The sequence below is a fragment of the Chlorocebus sabaeus genome, chromosome 18 (assembly GCF_047675955.1).
Source record: "Chlorocebus sabaeus isolate Y175 chromosome 18, mChlSab1.0.hap1, whole genome shotgun sequence".
NCBI classification, from domain to species: Eukaryota; Metazoa; Chordata; class Mammalia; order Primates; family Cercopithecidae; genus Chlorocebus; species Chlorocebus sabaeus.
The window spans coordinates 36,403,538-36,425,661 of NC_132921.1; the positions used below are offsets into that span (position 1 = coordinate 36,403,538).

Consider the following 22,124-nt stretch of genomic DNA (forward strand, 5'->3'; position numbering starts at 1 on the left):
CAGCCAAAAGGATTTGAGAACACTCACATCTCCCTTACTGTTGAAATGTCCAGTCAACATCCTGCATGCAGACTAGACCTCTTGGATGCCTCTCTGCCACCCATGCCCTGTCCCCAGTCCATTGGCTTTAACCTGTTGGGCCTTCCATCAGAAGAGCATGAGTCCGACCTCATCCCCTCTATCTTCACCATCCCCCGCCCCCCCGATCGAAGCTTCCTGACCTGTGCCCTGCTTGCCCAAGGCCGTTCTATTGACTACAGCAGCCCAGTGACCAGGATCACACCGCTCCTTTGCTCCAAATCCTACAGAAGCTCCTGGTCACTCAGAGTCAAAGCCAAAGCATGTTTGGTGGCCTGCTGGGCCTGCAGGTCTGCTCTATGCCCCTCATCTGTCTATTCTGGTTACCCCTTGCTCACTCCTTGCTGTTCCTTGAACCCAGCAGACATGGTCCCATCTCAAGGCCTTTGCATTTGCTGTCCACACTCCCTAGCAGTCCTTCCCCCCAGTGGCTTCCTGTCATGCTTTCTTCAGGCAGGCCTCTGTTCAAATGTCACCTTCTCAGTGAGGCCTAGCATACCCACTTCCCCTCATTTCTCTTTCTCTGTTTATTTTTCTTTATATCAGCTTATCATCTGACCTACTATGAGCTGGTGTATTTAGGCGCTGCTCATCTCCCCACAATGGAATGTAAGTTCCATGTCGTTAATGACCTCATTTGTTTCATTTACTGCTGTGTCCACCCCAGTACCTAGAAGAGTGTCTGGCACACTACAGGCATACCATAAATACTTATTAAATACACTAATGAATAAAAATGATGGTTAATTTGTTGGTTTGTTCATTAATTTGACAAACACATGCCATGCTAAGTGCTGGGGGTTAAATAGCTCCTCAGATATGACTCTGTTTTTGAAGAAAGGAACTGTGATGGTCTAGGAAGCTGATGATTTAAGTTTAAGTACTTTCTCTTCCACTCTTATGTGGCCTATGGAAGTCCTCTGAGCCTCAGGCCTTCTATCCGTACAACGGGCATAATAAACCTCACCCACAAAATCGTCATGAGGACTAGATGAGAAAATGTGTTTAGGGGCCCAGCATCCTGCTTGATCCCAGTGCGATACGGCAGTGCTTCTTTCCCCTTGACAATGAGAGTCCAATTAGTTAACATGGAAAAGTGGCTTGACAGCTGGGAAAGGCTGCAGGAATGTGGGATTATTCTTAAGGAGCTAGCACTGTTAGCAAGTGAAGGAGATAAAACACAGGTGACTATAAGGCACAGTGACAGTGGTGGTTGTCTCAGGGGTGACCTCAGGGAGAGGAGGGAGTCGTGGGTGGGGGCATCTTCGGGACGAGATGGCATCTGAGATGGGCCTTCATGAACAGCAGCCTTGGATATTTGGTGCTTGGGAAAAAGAACATTAGAAATGGTTGGAAAAAAATGTGATGCAGGTGGCACCGAATTGGACAATTAAGGGGCACACACAGAAAGGAATTAGTAATTCTATTTGTCTGGTACATAAGGGACGTGAAGGGGTGGGAAACAGGAAAAAATGGAAAGGGAGGCTGGAGAGGAGCAGATGAGGGCATTCAAAGCCGTGCTGAGGAGCTTGAAAACACACCCAGGCTTTTGGTTGGCCAGATTTCACAAACAGGAAGCCAGAAGCAGGAGAATGCCAACTGGGATCAGGCACTGGTGGGAGATGCTGGCCTGAGCAGAAGGGATTGGGAGAAGATATGAAGCCATGGAGGCCTTGGCTTCCTGCAGAGTCACGCCAAGGGAGAGCTCCGTGTGGTCCAGGGGCTGTGCTGTCCAAGTGGGAGATGGCAGTCTGGGTCTCAGCACCGCTCCTAGCCCACCTGACCTCAGAGGCTGTTTGGAGAGCAGAGGAGCCTAAGATGGTCAAAACACAGGGAGGAGGGGATTAGGGGTACAAGTTTATTGATCTGCAGTTCAATTGCCAAAAAGAAAATGCTCTTATTTCTAAATGGAAGATATTTGAGGTCCTTTATAGGAGTCCCAGGCTGGCAAAAAGTGATCAAGATTATATGAGAAAGCCTGTTTAGTGCTGGTTTGCAACTGTGGGCTGTGAATGGTTTTTTGTTTGTTCATTTGTTTTTGTTTTTATGCCTCAAGTGAGTTGGATTTTTTTTAAAAATTTGTGTTAGAAAACACATAACATACAATTTATTACCTTAACCATTTTTAAGTGTACAGTTCAATAGTGTTAAGTGTATTCACATTGTTGTGTGTCAGATCTCTAGATTTTTTTCATCTTGCATGACTGAAACTATACCCATTAAACAATTATTCCCCTTTTCCACCTCCCATCAGCCCCTGGTAACCACCATTCCACTTTTTGTCTCTGTGACTTTGAGTACTCTAGGGACCTCATAGAAATGGAATCCTACAGAATTTGTCTTTTTGTATCTGGCTTGTTTCACTCAGCGTGATGTCCTCAAGCTTCATCCATGTTGTAGCACGTGACAGGATTTCCTTCCTTTTCAAGGCTGAATTATATTTCATTGTATGTATGTACCATGACCCTTTTAGATGGACTTGAATGGCGTGTCCCGGGATCTGAGGTCTCCCTTGGGTCAACCTGGGGTCTGCCCACAGCCTCATGTGCCTTTGGTAAAGGACTACACTGGTCCAGGCTTTTTATAAGATTATGAAATCAGGAAATTTTATGTTGGAACTCCTCCTGCCTTCTCTAGCCTGAGAGGCCCTGCTCCTTGGCCACTCTGAAAAAAAAAATGACAGTTTACAAAGGCACTAGATTGATATTTTTTATTAATAGTGATGTTACATTTAGAATAAGAAGAGGTTAGTCTTTCCTTCCCTCCTTTGTGCTGCTCAGACAATTCCTGGAGTCTAAGATTTGGCACCACCTTAGGCAAAAGAATACTAGAATAAAGAAAGTACATCTTCAAGGAAAGAGTGGTGGCTAATTGAGAAACTTAGGAGTTATCTCAGGAAATTTGAAAAAGGTGACGAGAAAGATTTACCCCCAGAGGACACAATGCCTTTCAATTCTATTGATATTATGAGTGCCTTGTATGCCAGGGGCTGTGGATATAACAATGAGTAAGCAGACTCTGCATTCATGGGGTCATAGTTTTCCCAGTAGGAGGAACAGACAAATATACTCCCTGAGCAACCTCTTCCATCCTTATCAATTCGATTACCACTTATTTGAGACTAATGCTCAAGTTGTATCAGTCAGAATAGGCTAGGTTCTGCTAAGTAACAAACAGGGCTAAAATGTCAGTGGCCTAACACAACAAAAATTTATTTCTCACTTATATGTCTGATGTAGGGTATCAGGGGACTGTGCTCAGCATGTTCACTCAGGGACCCTGGTTGATAGAAGCTTTTCCTGAACATATGCTTCTGTAATCATCCTTATAGTGGAAAACTGATTTGGCAGATCACACACTGACTCTTAAAAATCCCTTACAGCCCAGGGATTCCATGTATATTAACAAATAACCTAAAAATTCAGCATCCTTCAGCATTGAAAGCTATGAGCCTCTAATGTTTGAGTTTCAGGATACATGACAGAAATGGTGGGATATTTGGGAGTACGTTGTCTTGAATTGGGGCATCTTTGTTAAGTTGCTTAATCATTGGCTCTGCTACTTTGTCACCCTGTCCAAATTTATTGGCTTGTTGATTAAATGAGATTGTGCTACTTTCCTTTTTCTTTCAATACTCTAGCTAGCTGCATTTTTAAGATCTATAATAAAGTCTAATGCACTCAGTTTCAAAGGCAAAGAGGCAAATGCCAAAAAAAAAAGGCTGGAAATATGTTTAGTGTCCTGAGTTTCATCCACATTTGATGTGATATTCTATGTTTTCTCTACCTCTGTTCCCAGCCCTGAAACAAAGATTTATGTTTTAATTGACGGCCTGGGGGGTCCTATAAGATCCTTAATAATTAAAGATAGATGCCATTCTTGAATGTTGTTTTATGTGGCAAATATGTTGGGTGGGATTTCTGGAAAGGATTGAACAAAAAGTTGTTAAAGTTTTTTCTCTTAAATTTTATCAAACAAAAATTGTCCTCTGGAATCTCCCATTCCTCCAGGGATCCTAGAGGTCCCAGAATGTTGAGACAGAAAAGACCTTCCAGGTCATCTCACCCCAGCCTTCTGGGTGGTACAGTTTAATCCCTAGGATCTCACAGCTTGTTAGGGGCAGAGGAGGGAAACAAATCCGGAATTCCTGAGTTCCAGATCCATGTTTTTCTCAGTACACCACTCAGCCAGGATTTACTCACACTTGATGTTGTCCAGACTTTAGCTTATAAACAAAATGGGAAATTCTATATGAAATTATTTATATTGTACAACACTCAAATTTGCAATCTCCTCATTCAATTTTTTACTTTCAAGTGGAGTTTATACTTTTAACAGTTTCGAGCTTTTGGTTCAATGCTCAGTTTCAACCTCCTGCTTACTGAAGCCCTTACTCTTTCCTTCCATCATCCTTGTTTAGGAATGTGGAGAGCTTATCTGGCTCAGAACACCTGCATTCCTCTCATCTCCTTTGTTCACTAAAAATCCCCTGCCTGGTCCCCTCCCAGTATCCAGAAGCCTGGTTGAGCAGGATGTATTCCTGGAGGAGGAAGAGGTAGGAGTCAGTAGGCCTGGTGTCCTAAATCCTCATGTGTGCTTGTTGGCACTGTGGGGATAGAAGCTGAACGCTCAGCACTCAGGCCATACCTGACTCCTGCTTTGGTTCTGTTGGTACAAGGAGCAGGTTCTGAGAGGAGATGTGCTGCTCTCTACAGTAGTGAGCATGCTGAGGGGCTTTAAAGTCATGGTGCAAGTATCTCAGGGACAATGGAGATTTTGCTCCAGGAAATCCAGACTCTCTGTGCATTTTCTCTTTGTATGCATGGGAGGGCTTGTATCTTTTCTTTCTGTCTTTGCCTTTTTTTCTGTCCCTCCCTGGCTTTTTCTTTGTGTGTGTGTCTCGCTCTGTCCTTGTCCTCCGCCAACTTCCTACACGCTCTGTCTCCACCTCTGCTCTGACCCCACCTGTTTCTTTATTTCTATCTTCTCTTCCTTAATTGGTCATAATTTATAACTATAGCCTATTATTCCTAAGTTATTTGATTGGATAAAATGTTAACTCTTCTATTCATACATTTAAAGGCTAAGAAGCAGAACAGTATGCATTTTTCTCTTAAACACTAATTTAATGGTAGTTTAGTTCATATTGCCCCAGGTTGAGCTCATTTAAATCCATGCCATCAGTATAACATTGCCCCCCTCCCCACCCCATCTGAGCCCATTGACTAAGATTTCGCTCTCTGGTTCTGCTCCTCTAACATTTTGATACTTGGAGGCAATGAAGACTCTAGGAAAATGTGGGGACTCCGACAGGAATGGGATCTTTGGCCTAAGGTGCTCCCACCTCTCCAGACTTTGAGCAGCCCCTGAGTGGCCCTTGTGCATCAGGGCAGGGGTGGGGAAGGGGCATAAAGAGGGTGGAATGGCCCCCAACTTAGAGATAGGCTGAATTCTCAGACCTTTTGTTTTATCCTGGGAGCTTAGCGGCCAGAGAGGAGCTTCCCAGACCACAGCGTCCAGAAGCCCCAGGCATGGGCCAAGGAGAATGAAAGGGAAGGGAAGTCACAAGAGCAACAACAGCAGTAGCAATGCTTACTGAGAGCCTATGTTGAGCCAGGCTTTTTTATAAGCACTTTATAAGGTTAACATATGTAATCCTCACAACACCCTATGAAACAGACAGTATTATGCTTATTTTATGGTACACTGAGGCACAGAGTAGGGTTGCCAGTCAAATTTGAATTTCAGATAAGCAATGAATAATGTTTTTGTATAAGCGCGACCCAAATATTAGATAGAACACACTTAAAACATTATGCATTGTTTATCTAAAATCCAAATTTAATAGGGATTTTGTAATTCTATTGGCTAAATCTGGCAGCTCTAGCACAGAGAGATAAGGACACTTACTTAAGGTTGCACAACTATTAGTGGTAGAGCCAGAATTTAAACTTGGACAGTCTGACCGAGGGGAGAGTCCTTAATTACCCCCCTGTGCCTCCCATCCCTGGCCCTACCTTCACTCTGTCCAGGCACCTCCCTTGTGCTGGGTGTTACCTCCATGCTGAGGGGTCTGACTCGGACCTCCCTTTCCTAGATGGACTCAGCAGTCTGCTATGCCAACTCCTCAGCCGCACTCTGTGTACCTTCCAAAAGCATACATAACTGGCTCATTCCATTAAAATCCATTAGTTCAACACTTATTTATTGTGCACTGACTACATACAACCCTCTCTACTAAAATAGCCCTGGCTAGTAGATTCATTCTGGAAAGGGTTGGAACAGTCCTCATATGTCCCTTTCCTTCTAGATACTTCCATCTAATATGACCCTGATTGAGGCTCTGTGTGCTCTAGGCAGGTCACATAACCATTTTCAATGGGGTGTCTGGAGACAGTGTCCCCATGTTTGTTCTTTACCCCAGGCAAATGACTAATGGAACGATTCCCAGACTGGGTAGAATAGCAGGGCAATGCTGTCAGGGGCAGACAGGGGAGAGTTTGGGACCCCATAGAGGGCCTCTCATTCTCAGCCCATGACAGCTGCTAGACGAGACCTTTCTAAGAGGACATTCCAATCTTTCCCTGTCCACCCCCACAGGTACTACTTTCCATGCCAACGTTGGCTGGCAGTGGAGGAGGATGATGGTCAGCTGTCCAGGGAGCTGTTGCCAGTGGATGAGTCCTATGTGCTGCCACAGAGCGAGGAGGGTGGGGGAGGCGGTGACAACAACCCCCTCGACAACCTGGCCCTGGAGCAGAAAGGTTTTCTAAACTAGAGCTGATTTATTTCTCCAGTACCCATTCCCTCTGCCTCTCCCTAATCCTAAGTCTCCATCTTCCTTCCCTTCCCAGTGGGCTCTGGGCACTTCCTCCCTGACAAGGCAGTATAAAGCACACAGCTTAGGACCGAGTTATTGTCAGAAATGAAATTGAATGGATTGGAATCAAATTGAATGAATTGGAATGGAGTGGAATGGACTGAAATGGGATGATTAGAATGGAATAGATTGGAATGGAATGGAGTGGAGTGGAGTGGGATGGAATGAAATGGAATGGAATGGCGTAGAATGGAATGGAATGGAGTGGAGTGGAGTGGGATGGAATGAAATGGAATGGAATGGAATGGAATGGAGTAGAGTGATTGGAATGGAATGGAGTGGAGTGGAGTGGGATGGAATGGAATGGAATGGAATGTGATGTGATGGGTTGGAATGGAATGGCATGGAATGTATTGAAATGGAATGGAATGCATTGAAGTGGAATGGAGTGGAGTGGAGTAGAATGGAGTGGAGTGGATTGGAATGGAATGGAATGGGATGGGTTGGAATGTAATGTATTGGGATGGAATGGAATGGAATGGAGTGGAGTGGAGTGGAGTGAAGTGGAGTAGAATGGAGTGGAGTAGAGTGGAGTAGAATGGAATGAGTGTAGCCACTTCTGATTCAGTCTTTTGCCCTCCCCTATAGGCACTCAATGCATTTTTGTCAAGGGAAAGAATGAACAGTAACCTTCAAGAGTTCTATGATGCTTCCCTGAAACATGCATCCCTAAAACTTCTCCCAGCCAGGAGGAGTCAGAATGGGGCTCCTGGCTGCTGAACCTCTGACCCTCAAAATCACTCCAAGACTCCCCTAACCATCCTATCGACTCTATTGATTGAAGGTTTCCTGTATAAGCTAGAGGCAGAGGACTCACCTCTCTACCCTCTGGAAGTTTCCAGAATAATGGTGACTGCAGAACAACACATGCTGAAAAAAATGATTCCTAGAAATGGCCAAGAGGAACGTAGAAACATACTTGTTACTAATCACTGGGCTCACAGATATAGGATTGAAGGGGCAAGACAAAAATTGGAGTGATGGGGCTAGAGGGAGTGAATCAAGGAAGCCCTCCTAGAGGAGGTGGTTGTCCTCTTTCCTCCTTTCATAAGAGGAACAATCTACAATTCATTGCTCTATACTATTTTCTTGGCAGATAAATCTACCACATTCTCAGTGACCATAAAGACTGGGGTTAAGAAGAATGCAGGCACAGATGCTAATGTCTTCATCACACTATTTGGCACACAAGATGACACTGGTAAGAAAGCAGTGCAGGGCCAAGGTTCACACACATTCTTCTCCAGGGATACCAGAAGACTCAACAGAAATTTCCAAGGGAATCCCAATTATGCTTCTGTCTCTCAATAGGATGCAAGCAATTAACCCCATCAAGAAAGGCAGTTCCTTTTTTCCTAAAAATTTTCTTCTTCTCTGAGCCAGCTTTCTTTTTCTGTTCCAATGGTGGAGGTAGCCCTGACTCCACCCAACAACAATCTGGGACAAGGTGGCTTTGTGCAACTTCCAGTGAAATTCAGCCATGGTACTCTCAGTATGAGGCACTCCAGGCATCGTAGAGTTGTTTAGGAGCCTTTGCCCAGGTACTCAGAGAAAGTGGTATTTCATGTTGGGTCCAGTCATCTGCTCACACCACTGTCCAGTCATTCTGTTGAGTTTAGAGAGGAGTCAGTCCATCAAGTAGTCATCATGTATTTGCTCAAAATCCTGCAGGTCCAGAGCCTAGTGCCAAGCATTATTGAAGAATAAATGGACCTAACCCTTGACCATGGGGTGCTCATATCTACTACAAGAATGTGCTGGTAGAGAGCATGGACTCTGAAGCTTGTCCGATTGGTTCAAACCTCCACTCCACTATTTATGAGCTGTGTGACATTGGGCAAGTTGCTTAACCCCTCTGTGCCTTAGTTTCCTCTATTTATAAAATGAGGATAAAATTAGTACGTGCCTTATAGAGTTGAAGGTCTAATGAAGTTGAACACGTACAACATTTGGGACAAAAGTGGCACTCAATAAACATTAATTAACATCAATTATTTAATAGGTTGGATAAAGCAGATAATATATAATGATATAATTAGGTCATAACCTACAAATGTATGTGATTGCAATCCTTCCTGAACCATGATCAAAGAAATTAATGGGCCTTGGCAACTGCTTTTATTAACTGAGGCCTTTCTATGTGTTAGACACATTCTTGAGCATCCAACAGTCATCGACTCATTAAATCCTCACAACAGCCCTACGAAGGGACTAAGACCTCTCCTTTTTGACATTTGGAAAACCAAGTCTCAGAAATATTACATAATTTTCCCAAGGCCACCCAGTGGTAAGTGGCAGAGCTAGGGATTGGACCAAGGTCTGTCTGTCTCTCTGTATACTTAAACCAGTCTGTAGTGAGTCTAGGAATAGCAGAAGACTTTCTACATGAGGTGGGCCCAGAGCTGGGACTTATCGGGGTACAGGGACTTAAAGGCAATGCAGTGCATGCTGAGGCAGGAGGACACGGTGATGACTCTGAGATCACCTCAGTTTCAGACTGACACTGCAGCCAGTCTCAGGACGATTATATATGTGAAATAGCTGAGGGTGGGGGAGGCATTCAAATCCATCCCTCCTCTGTCATCTAGAGAAGATGCTCCAGAAATTCCCACATATCCCATCCCTGAAGGAAACCCCATGTTTCCCCAGGGAACATAGGGAGTGTGACTTTGTCACTGGCTCCCTCTCCATGTAGAGAGTTGTGAGGGTATGGAAGTGGTGCAGTATTGACTTAGAGCTCCAAAACTGTCTCCTGGATGATTTTGAGTAAGGTATCTCTTTCGACGTAAACTGGAAATGAAAATGCACACCCTAAAGCGTTATTGTAAAACTCAATGAAAGAACACACACAAAAAAGTGCCCGCTGTGAGTTGAATAGTGAGAGCATGTGGACACAGGGAGGGGAACATCACACACGGAGGCCTGTCAGGGGGCGGGGGCTTAGGGGAGGGGTAGCATTAGGAGAAACACCTAATGTAGATGACAGGTTGATGGGTGCAGCAAACCACCATGGCACATGTATTCCTATGTAACAAAACTTTACATTCTACATGTGTACCCCAGAACTTAAAGTATAACAACATTTTTTATTAAAGATAAAAAGACAATGTAGTGTATATATACACCATGGAATACTGCTCAGCCATAAAAAGGAATGAAATAATGTCATATACAGCAACTTGGATGGAGCTGGAGCCCATTATTCTAAGTGAAGTAACTCAGGAATGGAGAAACCAAATACTGAATGTTCTCACTTATAAGAGAGAGCTAAGCTATGAGGCTGCAAAAACATACAAAATGATATAATGGACTGTGGGGACTCATTGCAGAAAGGTTGGGAAAGGGGTGAGGGATAAAAGACAAGATTGGGTACAGAGTACACTGCTCAGGTGGTGGTGCACCAAAATCTCAGAATTCACTACTAACTCACCCATGTAACCAAAAACCACCTGTACCCCAAAAGCTATTGAAATAAAAAATTTTTTAAATGCCCACTGTGCAAAGGTAGCCAGTGGATGATAATTGCACAGCCTAAATTTGGTGGAAGTTCAGAAATTTGGTCATTTTGAAAAGGGATTAAAGGTTTGGGTCTGACTAGGATTGAAAGGCCTCAGGTCCAGCCAGTCATGCTGCGGTCATCCGATCGACAGGAATGACCCTCCTGAAGTGCTCCAAGACAAACAGCAATAAGTTTGAGAGGGACAGCATTGAAATCTTCACGGTGGAGACGCTGGATCTGGGAGACCTGTGGAAAGTTCGGCTTGGCCATGACAACACAGGTGTGGCTTCCCTCCCCTCTGCTCCCTGTTAAGACTTTAAGGACCATGGACAGGTCCTTGTGGGCCTCTGGGAAAGACTCTGGAAATTCGAATGCCATCTGTCTTCTGTAATGACACAGCTTCCTCAATCCCTTTAGCCCAGCAGAGCCCAGAGAGTCTTCAGCTGCACACAGAGTTTCTGGCCTAATTAGTCTAGCGGTGTACCTGGACACTGGTGATTTTTAAAGCCTTTCTCTATCCCCCAGTGTCAGTAATTTTAATGCACAGCCAAATATGAAAATCCCCAATCTAACTCAGTAGTTCTTTGAGTGTGCAACAGAATCACCTGGCGGGTTATTAACTCACAGATTTCTTGGCTCCACCCCCAGAGCCTTTGATTCAATTGCATCATTCCTATCATTGGGTAAGATTATAAAGCTTTTGTAAATAGGCTCTTTCTGGCATCCCTGAGTTCTGTTTGAAGCCCCTTTTTCAAGGAAGGACAGCATCCTTGCTTCCTCTCAGTGCCCTCCCACCTCAGCCTCCCCCTACCCTTCTGTCATCTCCTATTGATGCTCTTTTACTCTTACTAATTTCACTGACAGTAGCCTGGAGTGTGATCCAGCTTCAACATCTGGGTGCACATTTTAATAGCAATGCTGCAAGCAAAAGGGATGTCATGTTAATGGTATCGGCCAGTCACCAAATAAGGAGGGATGTCAGGAGTCCCTGAAGTTACCCACAGGAAATCATCTCTGCTCAGATCCTTGATGGGTTCTCTGTCTCCTCTCTTTCTAGGCAAGGCCCCAGGCTGGTTTGTAGACTGGGTAGAGGTGGATGCCCCATCTCTTGGGAAGTGCATGATGTTTCCCTGTGGCCGCTGGCTGGCCAAAAATGAAGACGACGGGTCCATCATCAGAGACCTCTTCCACACAGAGCTTCAGACGAGGCTGTACACGCCATGTAGGAACCACACACGGCAAGGCCGGCCCTTCTCTGGGGCCCCGTCACCAGCTACCCCAATTCAGCCCCAGTTCCTCCTTCAGCATTGACTGTGGGCCAGGCCCACCTTGAAGATTTTGGTCTTTCATCCCTGTCTTGAATTTCCTGAGCTCTGTGGGGGCTGTGGGCCGAGTTCTGGATCCAGGAAATGAAAATATGAGATTTATTCTAAACTCCACTCCAAGTTAGTTGGTGACAACATGTAGAGAGTCTAACCTCTCTAGGGTTCAGATTCCTCATCTGCAGCATAGAGATAATAATGCAGGATGATAGCAATATCCAAAAGGAAGAAAGATAAACATCTAACTGAGGAATCATTATCAGCCCTGTCACCAATCCTTACTCCAGTCATTAACATGCCAAATAAATCAACAGTATAAGATTTTCTCAGGTGGTATACGTGACTGCCAGCCCCACAATGGCTTGAAAGAGCCCTCACTTCTGGGTTGAAGGGAAACACAGCCTGGACCCTGCCAGACCCAGAATTCAAAAAGAAGGTGAATGTAATTCCATTTTCTAGCTAAGGGGAAGAAGGGAAGGGAGTAATTTACTGAAGTTTTGACACTTCCTTTCCAATGTCATCATCAGAAAGAATGTATTAAATGTTTATAGACATGTAAGTATGTAGTACTAGGTACTGGGAATCAAACTGAAACTCTAAAAGTCTGTCTAAATTTGGTAAAATCTGAATAAAATCCAGAGCATATAATTTTTTCTAACTAAATAATAAACTGTACCACAAGATTTCCCCCAAACAACTCATACTTAATAGCATGTATCAGTGATGAACAATTTTTTGCCTAAAGCAATAAAATGAACAGATCATCAAAATATCTTCTGATCCAAAGTCTAAAATGAAGTGGCATTTCTCTGGCTGGGCATGCCCAAAACCAGCCCTGGATCCAGCCTCTGTTCCCAGGAGTCACCTGCAGGCGAGGACAGGCTCTGGCCTGAAAGATGTGCATGGGGTTGGCAGCAGCACTGGTTGAGACCCTTGAGGACAAACGCATCCATTTCTCCCTACATGCCCTAGGACACACCATACCAAAAAAGAAAAAGAAAAGAAAAGAAAAGATAAAGAGTTTGTATGGCTTGACTTTGAACATGCTCAGTTCCAGCCTGATATTAAAACTAACCTAAAGGGTGAGCTGTTCCTGCCCAGAAACTTCCAGGGGTTCTCCTACTGCTGGCCAGTCTCAGGAAAGCTCAGATTCTGTTGCCAGCTTTTCTGTTCAAGGCTTTCCAAGTCTTGGGGCAGGGAGAAAACCCAGAGGCTCAGAGGAAAGGGCTGTATGCTGCAGAGATGACACCTCTGTTATTGCTTGAGCACCTGGCAGGGTCGAGGCTGTTTCCCTTCAACCTATCAGTGAGGGCCTTTTCAAGCCATTGTGGAGTAGTGGTCACCTCCATGGGCTGTCCCTTTCTGTGGCCTGTGGCTAAGCAGTAGTACTTATCTCTAGTTCACAGCAACAGGATTCCTAGAGGCTGACCATACAGGCTTTAAGGTCAGACAAGCCTGGGTTTGAGTTCAAGTTCTACCATGTGACTTTGGGCAAGTTACTTCACCTCTCTGAGTCTTGGTTTTCTCATCTGTAACATGCAGTGTGATAATGCCTACTCCTTTGGGTCATTGTGAGGGTTAAAGGAGATAAGGACCATAGCATACTCAGTACAGAGTCTGACATATAGGAAGTACTTAATAAGTGATTACTATTACTACTGCGGGTATCACTACTACAGCCCTACAGCAAAGTAGCCATGATGATAAATGAAAGCAACATCCTCATCTGGAGAAGGTTAGGGCCACAAGAGAGCAGGAAGCTTCCATTGTGACTTCTTTCAAGGACCAAGATTACATGATAGAGTAGACATCCACTTGAACTGTTTCTCTGGGTTTTCAATATTCTTCTTTTCTTTTTCTTAATTTTTTTTTAGTTACTGTGACCCAGAGTAAGTGTACACATTTATACGCATATGCAAAAAATAAAAATGTCACAAAATATTGTACCCTCGTTATGTGTGATATACAGTGATATTTTTCTATTAAATTTTTTTCAATTCCACATATTTTTAAAAATACTGTTGACAACCTACTAAACCCATTTCACAACCTGCTAATGAACTAACCTATAGTTCTTATAGCAATACATTGTTTTAGGCACTCTCAAACTTTAGTATAAACTATGAGTTAAATATTTAGATCCCTAGACCCATCCTGCAGAGAAGCTAAGGCAGGGTTTGCAAATCTGTATTTTATTTTTATTTTTATTTTTATTTTTTTTTCGAGAGAGCGTTTCATTCTGTTACCCAGGCTGGAGTGCAGTGGCGTGATCTCAGCTTATTGCAACCTCCACCTCCCGGGTTCAAGCAATTCTCCTGCCTCAGCCTCCCAAGTAGCTGGGACTACAGGTGCCTACTACCATGCCCAGCTACCTTTTATGTTTTTAGTAGAGACAGGGTTTCACCATGTTGGCTGGGCTGGTCTCAAACTCCTGACCTCAAGCGATTCGCCCACCTCAGCCTCCCAAAGTGCTGGGATTATAGGCATGAGCCACCACACCTGGCCTGCAAATCTGTATTTTTAACAAGCATCCCCAAAAGTTTCTGAAGCAAAGGGTCTTCCACCCATACATAGAGACATACTGGTCTCCATTCACACTGGTGGCTGCCCACCAGGAAGCTGCTTGCTGACAGCACTGATTTGTCAACCCTCTTTTGAGGACAGATAGTCCCTGGTGGGACCAAGTAAACCCTGGTGCAGCCCTTGCCTCCTGCTATCCCCTCCCCTATAAAAGACCTCTGTAATGTGAGGGAACCTGAATGAGGGACTGGGTGTGAGGTGGATGGGTTGGGGAAGGCAGGCCATCTGGGAGCAAGGGAGAGCCTGGAAGCAGGGGATAGGGAGAGGAGAGAAAGAATGCTCACTACTGTAGACTAGCTGATCCAATCAGCATGTTGCCCCCTGAAATCTAGTGCTCTTGTTTATGGAGTCTCTTCAGCCAAGCACCATGTGGAGGGCACTTTACAGACAGTGGACACTGAGGCTCAGAAGTAACTTGCCCAGATAACACCAATGGTCAAGACAGAGCCGGGTTTCCAGCCTGGGCTTGTCAAATTCCAAAGCCTGTGCTTTCAACCAGTCTGGTACATGCACTCTGGGATGTGAGAGGCTCACACAACCTGGTATGAGGGGGTGAGGGTTTTCCGTGGTGGCTGGGCAGGACCAGACCCCAACTGCAGTTGCTAGGCAACCTTGTGAAGGTCCAGGTCCCTGGGCAGCAGATCCCCAGTGCAAGGGTCCGGGCTGGTGGTGCTGGTGAAGAACTGGCTCTCACCATGTTTGTTTTCTGTTCTCTCATCCCCTCTGGCTTTGTTCTCTGACCACCACCCTCAGTTGTTCCTTACGAGATCACCCTCTACACCAGTGATGTCTTTGCTGCTGGGACAGATGCCAACATCTTCATCATCATCTATGGCTGCGATGCCGTGTGCACCCAGCAGAAGTATCTGTGCACCAACAAGAGGGAACAGAAGCAGTTCTTTGAGAGGAAGTCTGCCTCACGCTTCATTGTGGAGGTACTTGGGCTCAGCAGGCTGTCCAGGGATGGGGTAGGTCAGACAGAGGGAGAGGAGAAGCCCTACATTCAGGGCAGAACACATGCCCTTCATCCTGATGCGCTGCTATTAGAGAGGAAGGTGGGAAGCTCATCCTACCTTCCTGGGCCTCCGTACATCCAAGCAACCAGGGGAATGGTGAAGCTCAACCTGTGCCTCCTGGACTGATGTCAGGATCAAAGGCAATGATGAGAGACAGGACTTGGAAACACTAGAGGCATAACGTCAACAGGCTCTCTAGAGCTTCCAACAATAGACACTTACCCACAGGTGGAACATGGCTCCCAGACTTGCTGGTTGTGGGGTTCTGCTGATACTGCTAGCCAGGGAGAGGTGGAAATCCCACCACCAGTGGTCATGTGGGGATAGGGTCTCCTGCTCAGCTCTCAAGCTATGGTCAAACAATGTAATAGAGAAGAACATTATGTATGTTCCATGGCTTCCCATCAGATCTTGACAATGGGGGTGCTGTTATTCAGTGTTTACTGTGCCTGTAGGTCATAGCGCCTTGGAATCCATATATTTCAATTTAGTGCATATGCACTGTGCCTGCCCAGTGTGCTCAGCTGTGCACCAGGTTGGGTGGGAGACACAAGAGAAGGGGAGAGCGCAGATACTGCCTGAGAGGGGCTTATGGTCAAGTTGGGGACACCAGTCCTCCCCACAAAGGTAATGAGAGAGTCTGGTGATGGTCATTATCACTGACCCTGTGGGTCAGAGGGCACTGTCATAGGCTTTATCTATGCTAACTCACTTAATTATCATAAAAATTCTGTGCTGCAATTGTCCCCAGGTAAATATGGGGAAACTGGGGCACAGAGGTTCAGTGGCTTCCCTAAAACCACACAGCTAGGATGTAGTGAGAGCAGGATTGAGACCCAGGAGGACTGGCTCTGGAATATGCACTCTTAGCTACTGCAGTAGACAAGCAAATGGACTGAGCTTACTATCACTGTTTAGAGAAGGGAGAAGGCTCCTTGGAAGAGGTGGCTTTGAGTTGGATCTGAAAGGGGCCAGTAGCAGGGACAAGGAGGAAAGGCATTTCTGGCAAAGGGAACAGCATGGCCAGCAGCTCAGAGGTGGAAATAAGCGTGTGGCTTGAGGTTTGGCTAGAAGCCATGGGAGGAGTGTGATGTGACTTGGATGGATGGCAGTAATGAAGCAAGACTTAGAGGGGAAGCGCAGGAGACCCTGAAGGAGAAGAGCCAGGAGCCTCAGAAGCCTGGGCCCTCCGGGCAGTGGGATCTTTGGAGATGTACCCCTTATTTTCTGATAGGAAACAAAGCCCAGGGCACCTTCCTTTTTCCTGGGCCAGTCTCTATTTGGGGGAACGCCCTGCTCTCTTCCCACCTTCTCTGGAGCAGTCAGCACTTGTGGGAAGGTCTGTCACCTTTGTTGAGTCTTTTAACAAGAAAATGTAAGGGTGATTCATTAATCCACACAAAGCTAACGTCTCATCCACCCAAGATGTCGTGGTGCGTGAGTCATCCAGGCCTGATGCCGTCAGCAGCTGAGGCTGTGATCACACCTCAGCATGACTTCCGGGGAGTTTTTATCAATGAAGTCCCCACTAATAGACAGCTATAATTTGCCAGTAATTTTGTTGCTATGTTTTTTTCTTTTCAAATGTCTCTGGATTTGGGGGCAGTGTGAGAGCTGGGAAACAAATGAAAGGGCTTTGTCTCCTGGCCTCTGTCTCTCTGCCCACCTGTGTCCCTCTCTCTGCACTTCCCTTTTCTGATTGATTTTCAGGTAGGAGGTAAAACGCTGGATTGCAGAGTCCATAACCCTGGATCTGACTCTGGCTCAGCCGCTAACTCACAAGGAAGCCACTTCCTCTCTCTGTGGCCCCTTCCTAAGAAAAGGGGTTGTCCAGAAAAAGAATAATAATAGCTAAGAGTTATTGAGAACGTCCAAGGGCCAGCACAGTTCTAAGGACCTGATGTGTATCAACTCATTTAATCTTCATAACATTTCCACGACATCAGTAGTATGATCATCCCATTTTACAGATGAGGAAATAAAGCACAGAAAGGTTAAGCAGACTTACTCAAGGTGTCTTAAAACAGCAGAGCTAGGATCTAGACTCAAGCAGTTCAGTTTCAGAGCCTTCTCTGCCTAATTCTTTCACCTTCCAGAATACTAGGGTCCCTTTTGATGCTGATGTCCTCTGAGTCTTTCTCTGAGGCCCACCAACCATGACTAGCTGTCCCCTAAAGGCCGCCTTGCTCTCTGAGGGGTTAGAACTGAGACAGCAGCCGGGCACGGTATCTCACGCCTGTAATCCCAGCATTTTGGGAGGCTGAGGTGGGTGGATCACCTGAGGTTAGGAGTTCGAGACCAGTCTGGCCAACATGGTAAAACCCCATCTCTACTAAAAATGTAAAATTTATCTGGGCATGGTGGCAGGTGCCTGTAATCCCAGCTACTCCAGAGGCTGAGGCAGGAGAATCGCTTGAACCTAGGAGGTGGAGGTTGCCGTGAGTTGAGGTTTCACCACTGCACTCCAGCCTGGGCGACAACAGCGAAACTCCATCTCAAAACAAACAAACAAACGAACAAACAGAAAAAACCTGAGGCGGCCACCCTGTCCCATGCAACTTAGGGCTTAGAGGATTAAGGTCACAGAAGCCAGAGATTCTCCTCTGCATCCCATACCTGTATGCTCCAGGTGGAAGAGAGAAGATGTTGTAGCTGCCCCATACCCCGCCCAGTTCAGGGGCTCACCTGGCACACATGTATCAGCTTTTTCATTCAAGGGACTTTCATGCACACCGTCGTGGTTAAGGCTCACCACCGAATTATGGAAGGCCTGGCTGATTTTATCATACCCATTTTGCAGCTAAGGAAACACTCTTTCGTCCTTGCAACCAACGCTATTGAGTGTTCTAGGTTTTCAGGATACAATGCAGAGCAAAATAGTGCCTGCCTTGTGGTTCTCAGTGGTGAAAGAGATGGTAGGTGTCACACAAATAAATGAAAACTTACAACTATGAGAAGTGCTCCAAGGAGGGCCTCCCCTATGCAACAAGAGTCTGTCATGAAGAGAGTTCACTTTTTTGGGGAGGTTAAGGGCTTTCCTGAGGAAGTGATCACTGAGACCTGAATTACGAGGTTGAGCAGGCATGGCATTAGGTAAAGAAGAGGAAGACAGAGAGGCAAGCAAAGCATGTACAAAGGCCCTGTGACAAGGAATGTGGAGTTTGAGGAACTGGCATTTCTATGTGGGATCTCAGAAAAGGAGTGGCTGGAAGGTGGGGGACTCTTAGAGGTCTGGGGCCTTGAATAAGTCAATTTGGCAAGACAGGAGCATGGCACAGCCAGGACTCATCTTTTGCTACCCAATTCGGTTCTCACACAAGGGATGAGTTGCTACAACAGCGAGCAGTGGAAGATGGGGAGCTGGGTTCCACGCTGAAAAGGGGTCCCCCTCCCAGAGAAGGTAGATTGAACCAAGTTCTGGAGTCAAGGCTGACTTTAAGAGAGGGGACATGAGGCATGGGCATGGCATGTGTGTCAAGATCAGTGGGAGTTGGCCTGGCTGGACAGTGGGGACGTATCAGGAGGAAGTGCAAAGGGACTCAAGGTGGATGCCCTGGGGAAGCAGGATGTTGCCGAGGCCATACTTTCCTGTATCTTTCAGCTAACATCTGGTGCCTTATCTCCTTTCCAAAGTTAGAAGATGTGGGAGAAATCATTGAAAAAATTCGGATTGGCCATAATAACACAGGCATGAATCCTGGGTGGCACTGCTCTCACGTGGACATCCGCAGGCTCCTCCCGGATAAAGATGTGAGTTTTTGACTGGTCTTTCCTGCTGTTTCTTTTGTCCCTTTCCAGAGCAGATTCAAGGCGAATTCCCTGTAAGGACCTGCTGGCTAGATCAGCCTTATTGAGATAAAAATCTCATAATGAAAATTCACCCAGTTCACTCAGAGTGCAGAAACAAGCTCTGGTCCCAAGCAGAATTTTCTAGAACCTGGTTTAGTGGTCAAGGAGGAGGGTCTGTGCATGTCTCTCCTCCCCACCTCCAAGGCCGTATTACTAGTGAGTGACCAGAGTGCCCCTCCTGTAACTCAAGGTAAATTCACGGAAGAAAATCTACCTCAGACAACTTTAAAAACATTCTGAAACCACAAAAGTATAAACCTAGGAGATGGATCTCAGTCACAGCTATGGATATGAATGAAGAGGGAGCAATTTTTATTTTTTTTATTTTTTTATTTTTTTGAGATGGAATCTTGCTCTGTCACCCAGGCTGGAACGCAACAGCACTCTGCCTTCTGGGTTCAAGCGATTCTCCCGCTTCAGCCTCCCAAGTAGCTAGCACTACAGGCATGCACCACCACGCCCGACTAATTTTTGTATTTCGTTAGTAGAGACGGGGTTTAACCATGTTGACCAGGCTGGTCTTGAAATCCTGACCTCAGGTGATCCACCCGCCTTGGCTTCCCAAAGTGCTGGGATTACAGGCATGAGCCACTGTGCCTGGCCAGAGGGAGCAATTTTTAAATACAGAGCACCCCCCTCCCTTTACCCACTGAGTCTGAGTCTCCGGGATGGAGTTCAGATACCTATTATTAAGTGACCCTGGGAACCCCAGCCTTTCAGAGCCAAACTCTGATGTGGTTGTGCAAGTCTTTAAGACTGGGTCTACTGAAATGGGGGCAAGGGGCTCCCCGTGGCTTTTACATTATTTATGGGGCCCCATGATCCTCGTCCTTGGTCTCCATGAGTACTGAGATGCCGATGAATCCCTGAAGTTGGCAGCTTTCACCTTAAGGGCTAATTTTTCTTTTTCTGCCTCACCCCAGGGTGCAGAGACCTTGACCTTCCCATGTGATCGGTGGCTTGCCACCTCTGAGGATGACAAAAAGACCATTCGAGAACTGGTTCCTTATGACATCTTCACTGAGAAATACATGAAAGATGGGTCCTTACGGCAAGTCTACAAGGAAGTAGAAGAGCCTCTGGACAGTAAGTGTGGTGTGGCCACCCTTATCACCATGGGCAGGCTCCAGGACCCTGGTCCTCCCTGTGGAGCACATGCCCTGTGCCAGGCTGAGCCTCTTCACCCAGGAGGAGGGTCTGTTGTTACCTCCACTCTGTAGAGAGGGCCACTGAGGCTCACAGAGCTTCCATAATCTGTGCACACAGCTAATAGATGACTGAGCTAGTCTTCAAAGTCTCAGCTGTCTCGCTCCAAGGTTTGTGCTGAAATTCTTTCCTGGTCTGACATTGGGATAATACATCCAGATAAGGGGAATCCTATTCCTGGCTTATCCTGGTCCCTATTTTCTCCCTACTCTTCATTTGTTTGCTACCAATCACTATGGCTTGGGCCTCTCTGCTCTTGCTGGACTTAGCTGTCCCTACTTAGTATGAATTAAGAAACCTTCTTGAATTATATGTAACTGGAACCATATTTGTATTTGTTCTCAGTAGTTTGACATGGCTCGAGAAAGTTCAAGGTGATGAGCTTCTTTTCTGGATGGCCTGGTTAACTTATCCATTCTTCATCAGTGTGGTTTTCTCTAAAGGATTTGCATCAGACTGGCCACCCACTTCTTGTACTTCCTCCTCCTTTGCTTTTGGTGACCCCACCATATTCTAGTTCTCTTCCTAACTCACTGAAGTATTTAGAGTGCTAGTTTCTTTTCTCATGCTAGGTAGTATTCCTCAAGGCTCAGTCCTCAACCTTCTCTTCTCCTCTCTTTCTACACTGTGTATGTGTACACACACACACACACACACACACACACACACACACACACTCTTCCCAGAACACATGGACAGAATCATACCTCTGTTTTGACCAGCAATGGCATCGTCCGTGTCAATCCCCAGGTTATTCACCAGCCATTCAGCTCTGACTTATCTTGAGCTATTTCAAAGCCAAATTAATTTGCAAAAAAACAGACTTTCTACCCCTGATGATAGACAAAGAATACAGTGGATCTCTCTAGCAGGGTAGCCTACACAGATCAGAGAAGCTCCAAGAGCTTGAAAATCCACTTTACATTTGTTGTGTTGTCTTCTTGGGAAAACTGGAGTAAAATTCAAAATTTTGGGCCCCTTATGGAGCCAGGAAGACAGGTCTTTCTGCCCACCAAGTGGGTAAGACATCCAAAAGACAAAAGACAAACACCGTCTTCCTTTGTTGTCACCGGAAGTAAAACAGCTATAGCTCTGCCTTTCCTTTAACCTGAATTGTTGCCCAGAAATAAAAACAAGTGTTGCCTCAATAGTGTGACACCCCTACTCCTATCCTTTTCTTCACATAGTCTTTGCTATTAAATCTTTCTCTACTTGGACCCCAGAGGATGCCCTGGAAAGCTGTCCCAGGAGAGCACTTGGGCTGTTCTGTGTGGATAACATACCACAAAACTCACTCTGAGCTCGGTGATGTTTCTAGGGAAACATCTCTCCACGGATGCGCCGGGTGGCCTGGGTGGGACAGGGAGGGAGGAGGATCCAGAAATAACTCGCTCTGACTGCACTACCGCATTGTTCAGCACCCAGAAGCTGAATCAGTTTTCCTAATTCCCAGAGGACTGGAGACAGCAGCAAATGAAGGGGGAGTGAGGAGGCCATTTCATCCCAGCCCCTGGGGACACTGCATCCTGCTCTAGGACACAGGCTCCTAGAAAAAGTGTCCCTATAGGCCCATGCCACCTGTGATTAGCTCACGTATGGAGCAGTCCCAAATGCACAGCTAGAAAATGGATGGGGAGGAAAATGAGGGGGAGCACCGTCGACTGTTGTGTCTAAACTATGACAAGTTTCCTAAT

General features: G+C 45.9%; 1 protein-coding gene across 1 annotated transcript in view; it reads left to right on the forward strand.

Annotated features, from left to right (window-relative positions):
• LOXHD1 (lipoxygenase homology PLAT domains 1) overlaps positions 1–22,124 on the forward strand; it is a 181,899-nt gene that overhangs the window by 103,813 nt on the left and 55,962 nt on the right. Inside the window, exons 22-28 of the mRNA XM_007974137.3 lie at positions 6,679–6,842; positions 8,055–8,159; positions 10,609–10,737; positions 11,515–11,679; positions 15,113–15,294; positions 19,009–19,125; positions 20,148–20,310. Coding sequence (XP_007972328.3) covers positions 6,679–6,842; positions 8,055–8,159; positions 10,609–10,737; positions 11,515–11,679; positions 15,113–15,294; positions 19,009–19,125; positions 20,148–20,310 — 1,025 coding nt within the window. The remainder of the gene's footprint in view (positions 1–6,678; positions 6,843–8,054; positions 8,160–10,608; positions 10,738–11,514; positions 11,680–15,112; positions 15,295–19,008; positions 19,126–20,147; positions 20,311–22,124) is intronic.